This window comes from Mauremys reevesii, linkage group 3 (genome assembly GCF_016161935.1).
Source record: "Mauremys reevesii isolate NIE-2019 linkage group 3, ASM1616193v1, whole genome shotgun sequence".
In the NCBI taxonomy this organism is placed as follows: domain Eukaryota; kingdom Metazoa; phylum Chordata; order Testudines; family Geoemydidae; genus Mauremys; species Mauremys reevesii.
In genome coordinates this window covers 173,200,314-173,222,156 of record NC_052625.1, presented here as the reverse complement: position 1 = coordinate 173,222,156, position 21,843 = coordinate 173,200,314, and the positions used below count along the sequence as shown (strand labels likewise).

At 40.8% G+C, this 21,843-nt stretch overlaps 1 protein-coding gene across 8 annotated transcripts in view; it reads left to right on the top strand.

The window, feature by feature from the left end:
* The window catches only part of MYT1L (myelin transcription factor 1 like), a 369,230-nt gene that overhangs the window by 326,444 nt on the left and 20,943 nt on the right, over window positions 1–21,843 (top strand). For all 8 annotated transcript variants that reach the window (XM_039531760.1, XM_039531757.1, XM_039531764.1 and 5 more), the window contains 3 exons: window positions 6,283–6,345; window positions 16,413–16,496; window positions 18,117–18,338. In XM_039531760.1, the coding sequence (XP_039387694.1) occupies window positions 6,283–6,345; window positions 16,413–16,496; window positions 18,117–18,338 (369 nt within the window). The remainder of the gene's footprint in view (window positions 1–6,282; window positions 6,346–16,412; window positions 16,497–18,116; window positions 18,339–21,843) is intronic.

The window sequence follows — 21,843 nt, the reverse complement described above, 5'->3', positions numbered from 1 at the left end:
CTGTCCCAGCTTATTTAGCTGCCTTCACAGCTGCTGGCAGCAGTTTCCTATAGCATATCTAATGAATGGGATATTAAGATGTACTAGGTACACTCAGTCCACTGGACAAACTTATTTGCTGGATGTACCTGGTATATTATTTTTCAGCAGTGAAGTGGCTAACAGTACTGGCATTATGTGGTCGTAATTAGGTTTCAAACTTCTTTAATTTTTTTCCGCTGAGAATAGTTTAAATCTTCTGTAATGAAGTAATTCTGTGATTTTGGAGACTAAAATAAACTTCTGTTGCACCTTCTGATTACATTCTTTTTTAAGTACAGCAGGAAAGCTACCTGATCCTTTTTCCACTTGTTGTGAGTTTGATTTTCAGAGGGGCCTTGCCCTATCCTCCTTTTGTATTTGAACATATAAGCCCTATGCTCACAGTTTTCAAGCATTAATACTTGCACATGCAGTTGATAGTGTCAAATGTCTACATGTTCTAGTATTAGTGCTTGTAAAATTAATGTGCAGGTGTTTGCATGGTCCTGGTTTCTGAAAATGAGGATCCATAATTTTAATGGTCTGACGGATTTGTAGATATCTGCTTATATAATCTACTTGAAATACAAATTAAAATGTAGTACATTTAGACCAGCATAAGTTTATCATAGAATCATAGAAGATTAGGGTTGGAAGAGACCTCAGGAGGTCATCTAGTCCAACCCACTGCTCAAAGCAGGACCAACCCCAACTAAATCATCCCAGCCAGGGCTTTGTCAAGCCTGACCTTAAAAACCACTATGGAAGGAGATTCCACCACCTCCCTAAGTAACCCATTCCAGTGCTTCACCACCCTCCTAGTGGAATAGTGTTTTATAATATCCAACCTAGAACTCCCCCACTGCAACTTGAGACCATTGCTCCTAGTTCTGTCATCTGCTATCACTGAGAACAGCCTAGCTCCATCCTCCTTGGACCCCCCCCCCCTTCGGGTATTTGAAGGCTGCTATCAAATCATAGAATATTAGGGTTGGAAAACCTCTAAGGAGGGAGATTCCATCACCTCCCTAGGTAACCCATTCCAATGCTTCACCAGCTTCCTGCTTCAATCCCCCCTAACTCTTCTCTTCTGCAGACTAAACAAGTCCAGTTCCCTCACCCTCTCCTCGTAAGTCATGTGCCTTAGCCCCCTGATAATTTTCGTTGCCCTCAGATGGACTCTCTTCAATTTGTCCACATCCTTTCTACAATGGGGGCCCCAAAACTGGATGCAGTACTCCAGATGTGGCCTCACCAGTGCTGAATAGAGGGGAATAATCACTTCCCTTGATCTGCTGGCCATGTTCCTACTAATGCAGCCCAATATCCCATTAGCCTTCTTGGCAACAAGGGCACACTGTTGACTCATATCCAGCTTTTCGTTCACTGTAATCCCCAGGTCCTTGATACTGGCTGCCAACTAGACATCGAGCCATTGATCACTACCCATTGAGTTCAACAATCTAGCCAGCTTTCTATCCACCTTATAGGCCAATCATCCAATCCATACTTTTTTAACTTGCTGGCAAGAATACCGTGGGAGACCATATCAAAAGCTTTGCTAAAGTCAAGGTATATCACATCCACCACTTTCCCCATATCCACAGAGCCAGATATCTCATTGTAGAAGGCAATCAGGTTTGCAGGCATGACTTGCCCTTGGTGAATCTATGTTCACTGTTCCTGATCACCGTCCTCTCCTTCAAGTGCTTCAAAGTGGATTCCTTGAGGACCTGATCCATGATTTTTCCAGGGGCAGAGGTGAGGCTGACTGGTCTGTAGTTCCCCAGATTCTCCTCCTTCCCTTTTTTAAAGATGGGCACTATATTTGCCTTTTTCAAATTGTCTGGGACCACCCCGATTGTCATGAGTTTTCAAAAATAATAGCCAATGGCTCTGCAATCACATCAGCCAACTCCCTCAGCACCCTTGGCTGCAGCGCATCCGGTCCCATGGACTTGTGCATGTCCAGCTTTTCTAAATAGTCCTTACCCTGTTCTTTCACCACTGAGGGCTGCTCACCTCCTCCCCATACTGTGCTGCCCAGTGCAGCAGTCTGGGAGCTCACCTTGTCTGTGAAGACTGGGGAAATCTGTCACTAGGTTGCCTCCTCCATTCAGTAAGGGTCTCACACTTTCCCTGACCACCTTCCTGTTGCTATAGAAACCTGTAGAAACCTTTCTTGTTACCCTTCACATCCCTTGCTAGCTTCAGCTCCAATTGTGCTTTGGCCTTCCCGATTACACCCCTGCATGCTCGAGCAATATCTTTATACTCCTCCCTAGTCATCTGTCCAAGTTTCCACTTCTTGTAAGCTTCCTTTTTGTGTATAAACTCACCAAAGATTTCTCTGTTAAACCAAGCTCGTCGCCTGCCTTATTTACTATTCATTCTGCACATTGGGGTGGTTTGTTCCTGTGCCCTCAAAAAGGCTTCTTTAAAATACAGCCAGCTCTCTTGGACTCCTTTCCCCCTCATATTAGCCTCCCAGGGGCTCTTGACCATCAGTTCCCTGAGGGAGTCAAAGTCCGCTTTTCTGATTTTATGATTCATTAAATTTCTGTGCATAATCTACACAAACATTATAGTGCTAAAATCAGTATATGAAAGACCTTTTTAAAAGCATACAGCCTTGTTTATGTAAGAAAGCTGAACTGGTTTAACTAAAGGTGTGATTTTAAACTGATTTAGTTAAGTTGGTACAAACTGCTCTGTGAACACTCTTAGTTCAGTTCATTTTAAAGCTTATTTTGGTTTAGCTCATGTCGATTAGGAGTCAGTTTAAGTTAAACTCAAATAAGCCACTCTTCCATCGAAATAAGTGTCCAAATGGGGATGTGCAAGGGTTTAACTTCAAGAAAAAGATTAGTGCTGCTTACAAATCATGTTAGTTAGGGGCAAATCATATCTTCCTGTGACGATACCCTGGAAACTCAGTGTGTGCAATTTCTATCATATTGCACCCTCAGGGATAGAGGATAGAGGGTCTATGGAGGAGGCTCTGGCCTCCCAACCCTACTGATCTCTTGGATAAATGAGGAAAGGAACTCTAGGTTCCACAGACAGCTCTAGCGGGGAAGCTGGATGGATCTATGTTCTCCTATCTCACCTAAGTGGAGGGTACATTCAGAGCCTAAGTTTAAAGACACTTTCAGCCCAAACATTTAATTAATGGGATAATGAAGGGCCCACTCCCATGGGATGGTATCATTAGGAGCCTGATCTAGATTCCATTGAAGTAATTGACTCTGACAGGAAGAGAAACTGACTAAAGTATAGTGGCTGTGATACTTATGAAAAAAAAGAGGCCCGCCTGAAAGAATAATAGTAATGCTTAGCCCTTATTTAGTGCTTTTCATTTGCCAGTCTCAAAGCACTTTACAGAAGAAGTATGTCTCCATACATGAATTTTATACCTGGGGAAACTGAGGCACATATTGATGACTTGACTTTCCCAAGGTAACTCAGGCAGTGACTGAGCCAAGAATAGAACCCAGATCTCTGAGCCCAGTTTTCTGAATTTAAAAAACTAAATATTTAGAAATAAAATATTTAAATGGGATTATTTTGAATCATGTTCATTAAACATTTAATGTTTTAAATGTAAAATGTCTATTATCTAAAACAATTATGCAATCCAGAATGTGTGTGCTAGTTATCTGTGTCTGGTATGAGGCATGGGGAGACCCCCCAAGTTGTGTAACTGTTGAGTAAGGAACTTGCAGCCTAACGTAGAGCCAAACTCTCACGTCCATCCGAGCATCCCCAGTAACTTTAGTGGGAGTACAGCTCGAGCAGAATTTGGCCATCTATTGCTTACAAAATAGCAAGAATAAAGTGAGATAGGTTTGCATATCATACCTAGATATCATCATTTGGTTTATTATTTGTACCACAGCATTGTTTATAGGTCTCAACCAAGATCAGGATCACTGTGTGCCTGGTGCTGTACAAGCGCATAGGAACCAATAGTGCTTGATATAATAGTTTATAAAATAGATACCCCCTTCCCATGCAGAATTCTTGTGCAGGAGCCAGTTATTATGCTACACCCAGTACTTGCCCAAGTCCAAGTACTTGTCCAAGTTAGCATTTCCAGCCTTGAGCACACCAAGTAAGGCATGGCCTGGGCATGGGACATGGCATTTCCTGCCTGCCTGCCTTCCTTCCCCTTCCCACATATGCATGAGTCCTGGGCGGAGCTGGATAGCCTGTATTATAAGATACACAGGTAACACTTTTTCTGAAAGTGTAGGAAGATTGCTTGTGAGCATTATACGTCAACCTACTCCCCCTAAAGATATAGGATGGGATTTGAAAATGTGTACAGTGCTGGTCTAATGCAGTTTCCGTTGACTTTAGTAGAAGCAGAGTTAGGCCAGCATTGAGCACTTTTGAAAATCCATAACACTTTCTCACGGCTTTTGCAGGCAGTGTCTCCAGCCACCACTGTCTGAGTGATATATTGTCTTCCTGCTCACCCAAAGTTGTTCTGGTTCCAAGAAACTTACTTGAGTGTAATAAACCTATGATATTCCACAGGTTCTCAGTGCATATAGATTGATGACATCTTTATTCATAAGCTCTTTCCTATGAAGTTAATAGAAAGAGGTGAAGTTTTACACAAATGAATTTTCATAGGGCATGTCTACACTACAGACTTAAGTCGACCTATGTCGACTTACCTCACACTACCCTCCTCCTGTTGCTGGTGCACGTCCTCCCCTGGAGCGCTTTCACCAACTGAAAAGGGGCAGTGCAAGGGAGGGACGGAGAGCCAGAGCTCTCAGCTCCTCATGGCTCCTCACCTGGAGCCCAGCTGCCCCCAGGCTCTGTTTCAGTTCCTGTGTGAATATGTCCTGAAAGTGCATCAGAAATTAAATCCTTCTGCTGGCCACTTGTTTTATTTCTGGTTGTATCATCTCTTGTTGCTTGCCTCTTCTTGATCACTATCACAGCAAGTTAATTCACTACCAGGTGCAGAGTGTATCCCAAATCCAGTTAACAGAAACTCTAGTTTAATTTGTGTCCCTGTGGATTGTGCCAAATGCCCTTGAACCTTCAGTCCTGTGAAACGCCACAACAGTAGGAGGTGATTTTGAGCTCCACAGAAATTTAATTTCAGTCTTACGGGGCATAAGAGTTCCACAACATTGAGGTTCCTGATTATTTCAATTTTTGAGTTTATGAAGGTTTTAGATTTCCCCAGAAACCTTTGTGAGAAAGGGCTCATCTGTATGAGTGTAGGCCTCCATTCAGGAAAGTACTTAAGCATGTGCTTAACTGGGGAGATCAGATTTGTGCACATTGGGACTTATACAATACTTCAGCACTTTCCTGAATAGTGATGCTTTCCTGAATTGAATTCTTAAAGAACAGTTAGAAGTCCAGAAATGCACAAACTTTGTGTGTCTTGGAAATGTATAATATTTGTCTGATTGTATTATATAAAGTAGTTTTGCTTCTCTTTTAATTCATTACACTTGTTGTAGTTAATCCATTTTATGAGATTAAGTTCAGAAGTTCAAATACACGCTGTTTATTTTAATTCAGCTTTCTAATTTAATTTATGCTGTAATGTGCATGCCTGTCACCTCTGTGTAGAACCTTTTTCTATATTCATTAAAATACTGTATAATCACTGGAAATTCTACAGGACATGATTACATTAATGGCTCTTTTGTCCAGTTTGTTTGTTAGTTAGGTTGCAATTTGACCACAAGAGGGCAGTACTCCTTTTCCCCTCTGCCTGCATTCCTGGCCTTTCTCAGAGGCTTTTCCTCTGGTAAAAAGAGACCAGGTTGTAGGAGTCTGCGTACGGTGGGCTACGGCAATAACCATACTTGGTAGCAGGATGCCCAACATGTAAAGTTATCCTTATTTTAGTAAATGGCAATACAGCATAGGCCTGACCTGTTTCCATATTCAGTGGCTGTGGTGAGGTGACATCTGGCTGCTGCTAATTAGCTGCGGAAATCCCTTGCTCATCTTCTAATGCCAGTGTCGGCCAGATGCTGTCTGAGTGGGGAGGTGGCTTGGAAGCAAACAGCTTTCTGCTTGCGAGTGAAGAGAGCTTTCCCACCCCCTGCTTTGGGATTCAGCTCTGAGGAGGCAGAGCCAAAGAAGCCCGCAGGGGTCTCCCTGGCTGGCACCTGTGGAAACCACATCCCAAGCAGGGAGTTTTTGGTGGGCAGTTAATGTCTGGGTTTTATTTCTTCCAAGTAAATTACTCCATTTAATATTTGTTTACATTTATTTTAGGTGTCCGACCCCTGGTTGTGATGGCTCGGGGCACATTACTGGGAATTATGCTTCACATCGAAGGTATGTAAAGAGAGTTTTTGGTCTTTAAGTCGTGTATGTTTCAATTGGATTACAAAATGGGAAGGGGACCTGTGGTGCGGGGGGTGGGGGAGGGGAATCTGTCACCTGTGCCTTATTAAACTCTTATTATCATTTGCATCAGGTGCTGAGGGAAATGCTGCATTTATTGATCAAGGTAACAATAGTATCTTCCCATTCCCGGAAGAGGAGATACTATGGTAGTATAGTAACTAGGGAGTGGTAGATGCTGAGTAGTTAGTGCCACCTCCATTATGTGTATGAAACACAGTAAAGTGAGAAAAGCTGCTTTATATTTAGTAACAGGAACATACCCTATGATGTCTGGCCCAGGGTTAGCAGTATAGCCAATTCCTGCTCCTATTAAAGTTAATGCTATTGGGCCTGATTATCTGCTCAAATAGGTGCAAACCAGCAGGGACTCTGTTGAAGTCAGTAGAGATACAGCAGTGTAAAAATTGGTGTAATTGAGAAAAGTAGTTTAAAACCAAAACATCAGCGAAACACAGACATGAAGGAATCTGCCACACCATTGGGTTCAGGACAAATGACAACTAAATCACAACAATGATTAAATTCCCTTTAAAAATAATTTAATTTCAAAAATAAAGATTACCTTAAAAAAGATGCATCTGATGAAGTGGGTATTCACCCACGAAAGCTCATGCTCCAATACATCTGTTAGTCTATAAGGTGCCACAGGACTCTTTGTTGCTTAAAAAACACAAGGTATAAAAAGTTTAAAATCACCTAAGTGAGTTAGGAACCTATATTACATTTTCAAAAGTGACTGAGGGCCAGATTTTAAAGGTATGTGGGCACTAATAATGCAGATAAGTGCCTTGTAGGATTTAAAAGTCTAGTTGCTTTTTTTAAAAATTCCACTAGGGACCTAGCTGCATCTTTCGGTGCCTAAGTACATTTAAAAATCTGGCTTTTAGGCATTTAGGGTCTAAATCTCATTGAAAGTCAATAAGAAAGGTCTGATCTGCACTAGGAATTTACATTGGTATAGCTACATCTCTCAGGGGTGTGAAAAATCCACCCCCCTGAGAGACGTAGTTAAACTTCCCTAACCCCTGGTGTAGACAGAACTATTCTGTCGACCTAGCTACCACCTCTCAAGGCCGTGGATTACCAACATCAGGGTAGTAGTGACTACACTGAAGCACTACAGCAGCACAGCAGCAATAGTGCCGCTGTGCCACTGTAGCATTTTAAGTGTACACAAGCCCTTAGGCTCCTATGTGTCTGAGTCACTTTTGAAAAGTAATGTACACACAACAGTAAACACCAAAGAGCTCTTAAATTCAGATTACTGTGAAGACTGGCATTAAGGTGCTCTGCCAAATCAGTTGCCCGCAAACTTCCTGAATCTGCTAATGCAATTTGAAGATTCTTTTGCATTATGGTACAAGTGAGAGCAATTGTCTTATGGCCAGTCTCAGAAGTCATCTAGTCAGTTGGAGAAGAAAGGAAGGAATTAATAACATTAAATAAAATTCACGGGACTATGAAGAGGTTGTGGGGGAAGAGAATATACCTCAACCCACAGAAAAGGCACAAGGCAACTCTGCCTCACTTCTGTGACTTAATCCAGCCCTGGAAATAAGGACTAAGATCCCTGTGTTAAATCTGTTCGAGTGTTTGTGGCCTTTGCATAAATTTGAATCCAGTAGCCAGACCCCACCACCATGCCCTTTTCCACAATGGGCTATTGTGAGCTGATGTGTAGCTCAATTCTGTGCGGAGCGTGTGCATTGTTGTATTAATTTAGAGGGAATAAATAGTTAAAGGTGTTAATACAACCCATTCAGTGTGCAGCATTAAACAGTGCCAAACAAGATTCACGGTTTGGTATAGAGCAGTGGTTCTCAACCTTTCCAGACTACTGTGCCCCTTTCAGGAGTCTGATTTGTCTTACATACCCCAAGTTTCACCAGACTTAAAAACCACTTGCTTACAAAATCAGACATGAAAATACAAAAATGTCACAGCATATTATTACTCAAAAATTGCTTACTTTCTCATTTTATCTGTATGAAATTTTAGTTTGTACTGACTTTGCTAGTGCTTTTTATGTATTCTGTTGTAGAAATAGGCAAATATATAGCTAAGTAGATATACCCCCTAGAAGACCTCTGAGTACCCCCAGGGGTACGTGAACCCCTGACTGAGAGCCACTGGTATAGAGACCTAAGCCTACTTAGTACAAATGTAATGCTGAAAGACCCTGCTTGTTGGCGGGCGGAATCAAACTGGGGACCTTTGGAGCTTAGTGCACGAGCCTCTACCACGTGAGCTAAAAGTCAACTGCCTGTTAGCTCAGGCTGTAGAGCAGACTCATTTTATCTCTCTCTCTAAGTGGTCTCAGTGACACTAGATGGGACAGAACACCACACCCAGAAGGTGTGTGGGTTACACAAACACATAATTAAAAATCTTTTTAACCTTTAATTAAAGATACAGAAGAGAATGAAAAACAGCTAAAGCATCTGAAATGTAAAGTATCAAATAAGGCTTTCATTTTAACAGCCTCCTTGTTCCCTTTCTCTTTAGATGGAAAGAGTTTTTAGAAGGAAAACCTCCTTTGTTTAACAGTCTTTTAGGAGGTATCAGAGATGGAGGAACTGTCCTTTTGAAGAAAATAGAAGTTAGTTCTGATGGGCTAGAGCTGTTGTTATTGTTGTTAAAGTCCGATCCTGTTTCCTTTAAGACAAAATAAGACAAACACACAAAAGGAGAAAGAAAAGAACAGCAAAGATAGAAAATGCAGTGTCTGTCTCTGGTGTTGATTCTCACTTGCAACCTCACTGCTGGAAAAACACTGGCACAGCACATGGCCTTATCAGCCACTCCAAGACTTGGTAAACTTGTACCAGCATTGGGCTGTTTGGGGCACTGCATTTTGTTGTCCTATCTGGTCACAGGCCAAGAGCAATATATGTAGTTGTGGCCAGCTAAGTCAAACATTTATTAGACAGAAGGAAAAAGGAGAGAGATAGGAAAAAGAAGAAATAAGGTAGGGAAGGAAAAGGACACATGGGGGGAGGGGGAGTACAAAGTCTCACATCCAAGGTGGTATTTGGGATGTAGCCAAAGCCGGTGAATATGGTGATGTCATCTGGCTTACTCTCAGGGCCGGCTCCAGGCACCAGCCCAGCAAGCAGCTGCTTGGGGCGGCCAACAGTGAGGGGCGGCACATCTGGGTCTTCAGCGGCAATTTGGCGGTGGGTCCCTCACTCCCTCTTGGAGCGAAGGACCAGCCACCGAACTGACACTGAAGACTGAAGCGGCGGTAGAGCTGCAGATCGCGATCGCAGCTTTTTTCTTTTTTTCTTTTTGCTGCTTGGGGTGGCAAAAACCCTGGAGCCGGCCCTGCTTACTCTCTCTGGCCCAGTCTGGTCAAGATATAATTCAGGATTAGGATGAAGAAGGTCTGGGGTCTCAGAAGATGGTGGAAGTGGCAGCTATAATGGTGAAGCTCACTCATTACCCTTCTCTCGTGTTTCAGTCAGGCAGAATCGCAGTCTGTTGGCATTTTCCTCAAAGTCTTTTTTTTTTTTTAGGACCCCATAAGGAAGTGATGGGTGGAATAGTCCATCCTCTCATTATTTTGCCCCTGAATTAGGCCTATTTTCCAGTTCACTGATTTTGGTTCACTGATTTCTAGTTCCACGCTTTTCTTGTGTATCAAGCATGATCTCAACCTGGTCCTTGAGTTATATCAGTAGACTTTTTTTTTAAACTAATTCAATCTTTCTGTTTCCCTTTAGTACCTTTTCCCATCAACATTTGTTGCTATAGGTTATAGTGACACTTTATAAACTTCCACTCACTTTTCACAGCTGAATTCACAATAATGGTAAATGTGTAGGCCCAGTTATTACAACAGCAGCCATCCTGTGTGCCTGTTCTACCACCCCTCACCCTTCCTCATTAAATCACTGTGATTCTACTGAATGTAGGCCGTTAGCAGCCCTCAAGCCCTGACTGAACATCGCCAATAGTGAAGAATATTGGCATTGTTTAGGAGGTTGCATAAGTGAAAAAAAAGCGTACAGGTGTGGGCCTGTAATAGTGCAGTGTCCCTGTGCCCTAGCCGGTCTAGGCAACTCTGTTTGCAGCATGGTAAACACACGGTGAGTTGCACAAGGCCACACACCATCCATCAGTAATAAATCTAGGAATAGAGCTGTCTAGGTGGCATAGTCCCACCCTGACCTCCCTGGCATGCAGAGGAATGTGCTGGAGGGCTGGCATTGAACTCAGAGGGAGACACTTTTGGGCTACACTAGTGCGGGGGTTCGAACTAAGATATGCAACTTCAGCTACACTATTTGCGTAGCTGAAGTCGAAGTATCTTAGTTCTACTTACCTGGCCGACCTCATACGACGAGCCGCAGCTCCCCAGTCGACTCCGCTTACTCCTCCTGCTGAGGTGGAGTACGGGCGTCGATTTGGGAATTGATTTATCACATCTAGACGAGACACGATAAATCGATCCCCGATACATCGAACACTACTCGCTGATCCGGCGAGTAGTATAGACGTGCCCTTTGAGTCTCCATTTCCCACAACAACCTCGCTTTTCATTGGAGGTTTCTCATCTACATACCAAGCTAGCCCTTCGTTGCTTCATTTTTGAGATCACAGCATATGAATGCCCAAGACCCATACTACTGACTAGTGAAAATATATTGATGAAAGAATTAATGAACTGATAACCTGTAAGAATTGTTATAAAGCATGGACTTTCAGTATGTCTATAACCAGTATTTCTAATTCTCTCCTTGAAAATTAGCACTACTTTCCTCCTGTTTAAATCTCATTAAGTAACACTTCTCTTTAGACTATACTTGATACAATGATTTAAAACCCTTTTTGTACAAGAACATTTCAATGACATACTGCTGTCTTAACTGACTGCCAGAATGTCTGGGTGACAAGGTAGGTGAAGTAGAATCTTTTGGTGGACCAACTTCTATAGGTGAGAGACAAGCTTTTGAGGTTACACAGAGCTCTTCTTCGGGTCTGGGTATCATTTGTATTGCAGATAGCTGCTGTATAACAAATTCCTGAATCTGAAGACAAATGTAGCTCTGGTTTAACCCTGTGCAACTCCATTTTAGTCAATGAAGCCATTCAGTGCCCTTGAAGATGTTGAAGTACACCTGCATACATCAGGGCTGAATTTGGCCTGTCATCCTGTTTTATTTTATGAGGAGTTAGTTTGACATTAAAAAATGAAATAAATATGTATACTTTGTAATAGCTTTTGGTTGTAATAGGATAAAAAATTAAAACAAAGGCTTATATTTGTCACGTGTTTTCTTAATGAATCTCCTCTCAAAGGAAAAATAAATAAATCATAAACCCAGAATTATGTATTTAAAAGGTACTAAAGAACCTGAAAGGTCTTCAAATTTGCTCATATATCATAGTGCCAAAAAAGGGCATTGAATCATGAATCAAGGCATAAATGCTTCATTCTGATTTTGTGATGAAAACTACACAAAAATTTCACAAACTCACCCAGCTGTAAATCTAGTATAAAGTATTTTGCTTTGCTAGGCAATTCTTCTAACAGTCTAGCTTTCAGATACAACAAGAGACAGGATTTGTCACACACATGATCAGCCTCAGTATCATTAATGGGTTACTTCTTCCACACAAGTTGGAACATTCAGAACTTTTCTTGAAAAGGAAAATAGTAATCTATCTTCAGCAAACAGAAGCCAAGAAGTAGGAAGAACTTGACATATGTTTGTATAGTGCTCAGCAAAATGGGATCACCTTGGCATGGGTGCTACCGCAGAACACATAGTAAATAATAACACCATTTCACCGGCAACCTAGATAATTCTGAAAAAAAACAAATTGAACTAAACCTGAACTTCTGGCAAAATTCTGCTCTCAGCTAGAATTGTACTAAAGGCAGAATTACTCCACTCAGGTCAGTGGAGTAACTCTAGCTTTACACCAAAGAGCAGAATTTGGCCCTTCATTGGCATCTGGAATTGATGAGAATTATGATGACATTCTTGATACCTGCTGTTAAAGCTAGTAGAAAAATTCTTGTTGAACTATATGGGGGGGGAGGGGAGGGCAGAGAAGGGACTGGAAAGTAGCTTTTTAACTAACTACAAACTTTTACCAAAAAAACAGATTTTTGTCAGTAATTTTTGTTTATTTATTTTTTTAGAAAATTCTGGCTCCATTGGAGACAGTAGCAAAACTCCCATTGACTTCAATGGAGCCAGGATTTTACCCATAATCTTTTAAGGATATCTAATTGAAAATAGAATTTCCATTCCACGGGAAACTCAGGAATTTCCAGACTGGATCAGACCCATTGTCTGTTTAATCCTGTGTCCTGCTTCTGACAGTGGCCAGCACCAGATGATGCAGAGAAAGGTGTAAGAACCCCACAGTAGCAGATGTTGGATAATCTGCCTTCCTGTTAGTTCATCCTGCCCTCTAATGGTTGAGGTTGGCTAAGCCCTGAAGCATGAAGTTTAATATCACATACAGTATTTTTGTTATCATTAATGATGAAAGTGCTGGATATTCATGATCTCAATATAAATATCCAGTCTCTTTTTTTAATCTTCTTAAATTCTTGGCCTCAACTAATACCAGTGGCAATGAGTTCCACAGTTTAATCACACGTGTGAAAAAGTATTTCCTTGTATCGGTTTTGAATTTCTCACCTTTTAATTTAATTGTATGTCCTCTACTTCTTGTGTTATGAGACAGGGAGAACAGAAATTCCCAATCTACCTTCTTTAGCTCATTCAGTATTTTGTATACTATTTTCATGTCCCCTTTTACTTGTCTTCTTTCTAAAGTAAATCCCTCTTCAGAGGAGTGTGTTTCCAGGCCAGTGAGCATTTTTGTCACCCTCTGTAAACGTCCTTTAGTTCCGCAGTATCATTTTTGAGATGGTAGGGAGCTCATCCTTCCCTTGGGAATCTTCAGGAACCATTTTTGTTCAGATAGGCAGGATCCTCCCTCTTCTGCCTCATCTGGCTCTTGTAGCAGCCTCCCTCATCTCAAACTGGTGAAAAATGGCTGAAAATGGAGCAAAAATAGCAGCTTCTGATTTTTATAACCTTCCGGTCTCCTTTACCAGGTGATTCCCACTTCAGCTTTAACAGGTGACCACAGAGTTGTACCAGATGACTTTGTTGCTAGGTGATCTCTCTCCTGCTAAACAAATTCCCCTTTGGAGTCTATTTTTTTTATGTGGAGTCATTACATTTCAGTTGTCAGGCACTTAAGTCTTTTGTTAACCTTTTGCCACCCACTGTTGGAATTCCAGTCCAATGTGGAAGCAAGCAGACAATAGACAAGCTAATGTAATGCATGTTCAAAATGGAGTTTGCAACTTGGTAAAGATATATACAGAGGGCTCATAATCTCACACAGAATTCAGATTCTCCCAATTCATTACACGCAGGTTGTATTTCTCCAACATTCTCGGCAGTGAAGACTGATGCAAAAAAATTAGGGTTGTAAATCACAGTTAATTCAAGCGATTAATGCAAAACAAATGAACTTAATTAAAAACAATAGTCACAATTAATCGCAGCTTTAATTGCACTGTTAAACAACAATAGAATACCAATTTAAATGTATTATAAATATTTTTGGATGTTTTTCTATATTTTCAAATATATTGATTTCATTTAAAACACAGGATACAAAGTGTACAGAGCTCACTTTAGATTATTATTTTTCATTACAAATATTTGCACCGTAAAAAACAGAATATTATTTTTCAGTTCACCTCATACAAATACTGTAGTGCAATCTCTTTATTGTGAAAGTGCAATTTACAAATGTAGGATTATTATTTTTTCACACAGCTGCACTCAAAAACAAAACTATGTAAAACTTTAAAACCTACAAGTCCACACAGTCTACTTCTTGTTCAGATAATTGCTAAGACAAACAAGTTTATTTACATGTGTGGAACATAATGCTGCCCACGTCTTATTTACAATGAGAATAGGCGTTTGCATGGCACTCTTGTAGCTGGTATTGCAAGGTAATTACATGCCAGATATTCTAAAAATTCGTATGCCCCCTTTGTGCTTCGACTTGTGGATGGCACTATCTTTATAGTAATATCCATATCTTCCTTAACTACCCCTTTAACTCCTTGTGACCAATCCTTGTCTGTCTTCCTGTTGCTCAGACAGACCCATATTAATGTAGAACTGAACCATTTTGATTTTGTTCGACAGCTCCAAAATTTTCAATTTGGGTTGGCCCGATCCCCAATTATTATTTTTTTAATTTGATATTCCCAAGAGGAATTTCCTCAAAAAATTCAACAAAATCAACAAGTTTCTATGGGAAACCACATTTTCTCTCAAAAGATCTTGATGGAAAATTCCCAACCAGCTCTAATTTTAAGCGACACACTACCCACCAACAGACAGATAATGAGATAATGTTGTGTTTTCACCATGGGGGCAAGATATCTAAAGTCAGGTGTCTGGGTGTATGCGTGTTGTGATGCTTGTAGTAATTATGTCAGTTGTCTGCAAGAAATGGATGCCTGACGAGTGCCCACTACCAATCTTTGAAGATCCCCTGGAAAACTGGGTATCCAAGAAATTTTGGATAGTTGGTAAAAGTGGATGCAGAACATGTGAGGCCAGCAGTAAAAAAACCCATCTGAATCCTTCCTTGCCATCAGATGTCACTTAGGGTACAAACAAGGTTCTGTTGTCCCTGTCTATCCTGGGCCAGTCTTTGTATATCTTATATGTTGTTTATTCCCATAAATTTTGCCTCCCTAAATACTGTTTGATGGAGGGATTCTTTAGCTCAGCCCTTTTTACATGTTCCTCCACCTGCACAATGGCATGCCTGCCATGGCAGACACTCTGGCTTCATTCTTAACATATGTCCCAGATATTTCCAAATTCTTTTCTGGAGATAAAGAGTTGTTGAACTTTCTGACAAATCCTGGCATTTGTTATAAGTTCATATCATTTAATACCTAGTGTTTTCCTGGGGCACTTGCTTTTGAAGGCAATTAGACATCTATCTATACCTTTGATGGATTTCTAGCTTCCATATCCATATGTGAAGGTGAAAATAATGTTTGAGTTAAAAATTAAGCATTGTTTTTTTCAGATGTACACATTTGTGTCACTGACACACATAGCAACTGGTAAAAGTAACTTTCCTTCAACTCTGACTGGTTAGCCCAATGGGCCCAATTTTTACAAACTTAATTGCTGAAAAGCTTGTGAAAGAGTTTATATAAACTTTACGTTATATAGTAAAGAAGAACTCAAACTGGAAGGTCTTTATATACAAGATATATTTCTTTGCATCTTGTATAGTGCTGATTACATTTTCAGTGCCTAATACAAAGTACTTTTCCCTAGCGTACTAGTTAGCTTTATTAGATTTTCCCTTGCTTACATTACTTATTTTTTTCCAGGAAGTCATTGCACAACTTTGTAGTCTGTGAAATATTATTATCCGTGATTCTTTAACAAATTCCTGAATGCATGTTCTGCAGGAAAATTTTAGAAAATGTAACTGTCTTAATGTATCCCCTAAAAGATCTTCTAGCTCCCCCACTCCACCGTTAAAAGATAGAGATCTTTTCTGCTTTTACTCCTTATTCTTATTTCCATCTCAAGCACGCACAGGACATGCTATCTTTCTGTCCATAGAACACTGGATCCCACTCCTTCTAAAGCCTATCACTGCTTCTGCTGAGTCAGCTGGAGGGATCATTAGAGATTTGAAAAGCTGCTTTCTCTCTCCTTAGGGGCTGTGTGTGTGATGTGCAAAGTACTCCCAGTCCCAGCCTTCAGTCAGAATCTTAGATACTTGGCTCCCCCTTGTGGTTTTTTATTGCCAACTGTCTTTATTCTTTAAATCATCAGAGCTATAACTGTTGAAAACAAGACAGTATTATCTAGCCTGTAGTATTTCATGTGCAAAGAATGTCCCTTTGTAGAGCCCTTATAGTCAGGAATGAGGAATTGCTTTTAAAAACTTGTTCTTTCACGCAGTCTCTCAGGTTGTCCAAGAGCAAAGAAAAGTGGAATCAGGATAGCACAAAGCAAGGAAGACAAAGAAGACCAAGAGCCAATTAGGTAAGTACAAATCTAGTCAAATAACCTTTGTGTGTATTATAAGATCAGGTATATCTACAGCATGATTTTTTAAAATATGAACTTTATCATATTTGTCATAGTAATTCAAGAACAAAGATATGCTGAACTACAGAGCACAGTTAGTTGTTTTTAAATCAATGGAACAGTCGTATGTGGTTTGCTTAAAACAAATTTAATTGTTATCTGACTAGTAAAGACTGAATCCTCCACAGATATAAATCCATTGACTTTAGTGACTTGACTTCAGGTCAAGAGCCGTGCTTATTTACCCAGCTGAGGACCTGATCCCTTGTATTAGGAAAGTTTGAAAAACTGTATTTTTTGAAGTGAAAATAAAAAATAAAAAAACTTCAAGTCCTTCACAGCCTTGTTCTGTTAACACAGTGAATAAACACTATGGACTAACTACATCTGACACACAAAGTATTTAAAGGGATTCAGAAGTCAACAGGAGTTGTGAACGATCATCTCTGAAAATCAGGCCAGTGATTTGGGTGCCTACAAATGGAAGCAAGTGCCTAATTTTAGGCACCCAAGTTTGAAAATTTTGGCCTGTGTTTCTCCTTGTGAGATGTGGAATGACCTCCACTCCCGTTGACATCATTCAGTGTGGAGGCTGCTCAGCACCTTTCAGGATCAGACCCCAAACATTGCAGCATTGTTTTAGTGTAGGATAACCAGACAATGAAACTGACTACTCTGACTATCCAAGCTACACAAATTGTAAAATTTAATCAAGCAGCAACATGCTGAAAAGTATATTCAGTGTTTAATACTCTAAACTAAACCTACTAGCACAGGTAACAACATTTGTTTCTTAAAAATAAATGGGGCCAAATATATATGGGGGGAGATCTTGAGCAACAGTGAGCACCTGATGAGCACCCAAAACTTCTTTCCATTGATATCTCTGGGCCCAATCCTGTGAGATTTAATAGCCGCTAGTAGCCAGTGAGTGGTGACAGCCTTTACCACATTTCACGATCTGGCCCCATAGGATCTGTGGGTGCTTATAATCTCTGAAGCTTTGGCCCATGATTTTTAATCTGACAATGTCGCTTTGAAGTATTAACTATGGCAAAGGTTTGACTGATATCTAAGTGTTTATAACATTACCATAATTTTAAAGTAAGTCACCTTTAAATTTCATGCACATTCTTAAAATGCACATAGAATTATGCTAAGTGGGATTGTAAAAATTTAGAGTTTTGAAATTTCATTATTCAGTCACTGAAGCTCAGTAACTATCACGTTGATCCCAATGTGCTATTTACCATAATAGACACCTTCATTTCAAACATGTACTCTGCTATTTTCTCTCCAATATGCAGTGTAAGTGGAAAGCCTGGGACTTTGCCATTGATTAGCATGGTTATTTTTTATCAGCCTGAGAACTGCAAATCTTTTTCTGATTAACAAAGTTCTTCTAGCTTCACATGTTTGACTATTCCATTGGGGTATCTTTGGTGATTTTTTTAAAATCCATAGAGCATGATTGTTCTTTTCTTTTCATGTCAGGTTTATTTTGACTTTGTTGTAGAGGCTACCAGGTATATGATGGCAAGACAATAAAGTTTATCTCATCTATCTGCTATCCAGATGTCCAGTTCCTGGTTGTGATGGTCAGGGTCATATAACTGGAAAGTATGCATCCCATCGCAGTGCATCAGGGTGCCCTCTAGCTGCCAAAAGGCAAAAGGATGGGTACTTAAATGGCTCGCAGTTCTCTTGGAAGTCAGTGAAGACGGAAGGTATGTCATGTCCAACTCCAGGATGTGATGGCTCGGGACATGTCAGTGGTAGTTTTCTTACTCATCGTAGGTGAGTAACTACAGTTTATATTTTCCCCTCAAAAGTACTCCTTAAGTTAGATAGCCCTGATTTGCAGTACAACCTCTTGCCATGGCGTGTTTCTCTTTTAATTTCATTTTGTCTTTTTTTAGCCTGTGGGAAGCCACCTTTCTAGTGATTTAAACAGGGATTTGAGATTCCTGAGTTCTGTTTTTAGCTATAAGGTCTTTCAGGAGGAGAGCATGATTCCTTTTGTGTATTGAAGGAACTTCCAAAAATAAATGTTAAATTATAAAAACTCCAAATCTGCCACTGCCTTGCTGTGTGACTTGTTATTTAGTTACTTAGGCCTACCTTTGCAAACTTGGGTGCCCAAAGTTAGGCACCTAAATTCATCTGTATAAGCAGCCTGATTTGCAGAGGGGTTGAGCACCTGCAGCTCCCACTGACTTCAGGAAGAGACAAATGCTCAGCACCTCTGTAATATCAGGGTACTTATATAGGTGTCTGTGTATGGACTGAGATGCCTAACAAAAGGTTTGCCTTACCCTCTCTGTGTTTCCATTTACCCTTCTGTGAAATGGTATGTTTACCTGCCTCATGGAGGTGCTGTTGTCACATTCTGGGGTGTAATCCCAGACCAGTGAGGGCATATAAAGTAAACTTTTGTTTAGCAAAATGTAAATAGGTCACTGTGGTGTGTTTTTACAATTTGATTCTTGAACAAGTTGGCAGAGACCCTAGAGCCCACAAATCCAGTGTGAAAGGATTTTACTACAGAACTTAATTTTAAATGGCATTCCACTCCGACAATGTCAGCACTGTGGATTGGTGTGGACTAGCTTGAGAGAGACCTGGACTCAGGAGCAGCTTAGCTACTCTAGTACATTATAAGAGAGATGCATGCAAAGGGCCCTTGGGTCCTTTCCCTTTTGTGTGTTCAGCACCTCAATTTCATTGTGACTGTCTTGTTCTAAATACATTAAATCAGAATTCACCCATTTGAAACATGTATGTGTAAAAACCCTTTTAAGAAGGAGGAGGTTATATAAGATGTTTACAATCTATCTAAGTTGAGCAAATTATATGTATTTTCCTCTTTGGAAAGCAAGATATTTGAAAAATATGTGCTTACCTGACATTAGTCTTGTGAGATAATGCTCATGCCCATTATAAAATATTGCTAAACACAGAGGGAAAATAATTAGCCCTGAATAATACACCCTGTAAGATCATTGAGAACAGTGGCGTTCCACGGGGCATAAATCAGGCAGAGCTTGGCTCATGGAATGAAATCCGGCATCTTCCTGTCCTGTCACAGAAGGCTCCACATGATGTAGAAGTGCAATGGGGGATTCATCACAGTAGTACTGGGCAAACTGACGGAACAGCTGGGGAATGACTAGTTGATCTGTGAACTGTGTGGCTTCAACATACGAACATAAGAATGGCCATACTGGGTGAGACCAAAGGTCCATCCAGCCCAGTATCCTTTCTACCGACAGTGGCCAATGCCAGGTGTCCCAGAGGGAGTGAACCTAACAGGTAATGATCAAGTGATCTCTCTCCTGCCATCCATCTCCACCCTCTGACAAACAGAGGCTAGGGACACCATTCCTTACCCATCCTGGATAATAGTAATTAATGGACTTAACCTCCATGAATTTATCTAGTTCTCTTTTAAACCCTGTTATAGTCCTAGCCTTCACAACCTCCTCAGGCAAGGAGTTCCACAGGTTGACTGTGCACTGAGTGAAGAAGTATCAGAGGGGTAGCCGTGTTAGTCTGGTTCTGTAGAAGCAGCAAAGAATCCTGTGGCACCTTATAGACTAACAGACGTTTTGCAGCATGAGCTTTCGTGGGTGAATACCCACTTCTTCGGATGCAATGTGTGAAGAAGAACTTCCTTTTATTTGTTTTAAACCTGCTACCCATTAATTTCATTTGGTGGCCCCTAGTTCTTATATTATGGGAACAAGTAAATAACTTTTCCTTATTCACTTTCTCCATACCACTCATGATTTTATATACATCTATCATATCCCCTCTTAGTCTCCTCTTTTCTAAGCTGAAAAGTTCTAGCCTCTTTAATCTCTCCTCATATGGGACCCGTTCCAACCCCCTAATCATTTTAGTTGCCCTTCTCTGAACCTTTTCTAATGCCAGTATATCTTTTTTGAGATGAGGAGACCACATCTGTATGCAGTATTCGAGATGTGGGCGTACCATCAATTTATATAAGGGCAATAAGATATTCTCCGTCTTATTCACTGGGAAGGAGCAGTGGTCATCATCCATTGTTTTCTCTCTGTGAAGGACAATGGACTGATCTGTATTAATTTATGAAACCTGAATGTGACAGGGTCCTGGAAAACATTTATTGTCTGACTAATTTAGAATATGGACCATAAATACAGGTAGGGTTAATTAATAGCAGAGCTGTCAGAAAACTAGCAAGAAGTTAACAACAATGAATCCAAATAAGATACCTTGGTAAATAAGTCAGGAGGTTAAGGAACAAATATCTGAGTTATTAGCTGTGAAGATGCTATTTGCTGGCAAAGTTACACAGCTGTTTTGCTAAGGCTGAGAACAGACAGATCAAAAGAACTGAAATGGTTAAAAGGTGACTCTCTAAAGGAGGGCAAGGCAGTTGTTCAGGGCAGTTCATGAGCAGACTGACACAAACAAATAGACAGGTCCTGTGGCATGGGTCTGAAGCAACTGAGTCTTCCAAAGCTTCTAGGAGATGGTAAGCTTTGGGTGAAACAGATATGCATATAAATTGCTAAGGTCCTTTGTCTCTTGTGTTATGCTTTGTTCCTGCTATTCAGATTAAACATTACTTTGGTTTGAGAAAGCTGTCTGACCACTGTATCATCTGATATAGAGGCTTGTTTGAGCGATAGGATACATATTACCAGGGGCGTCTCTAGGCATTTTGCCGCCCCAAGCAGGGCAGGCAGTCTGTCTTCGGCGGCTTGCATGTGGAGGGTCTGCTGAAGCCGCGGGACCAGCGTACCCTCCGCAGGCAAGCCACCGAAGGCAGCCTGCTTGCCGCCCTCGCGGCGACCGGCAGAGCGCCCCCACTGGCTTGCCGCCCCAAGCATGCGTTTGGCATGCTGGTGCCTGGAGCCGCCCCTGCATATTACCATTAATAGTTCTGCAATTTCTTATTGCAGTTCCTTTAGTACTCCTGGGTGAATATCATCTGGTCCTGGTGACTTATTACTGTTTAATTTATCAGTTTGTTCTGAAACATCTTCCATTGATACATCAATGTGGGACCGTACTTAAAAGGACAGCTCTGATTAGGATATCTCCCCCACATCCTCTGCAGTGAAGTCTGATGCAAAGAATTCATTTAGCTTCTCTGCAGTTGTTTTATCTTCAATAGGTGCTCCTTTAACACCTTGGTCACCTACTGGCCCCACTTCCTATTTGACAGGATTCCAACTTTTAATTTACTTTCAAAATATCTTACTGTTAGTTTTTGCATCTGTAGCAAGTTGCTTCTCAAATTCTTTCTTGGCCT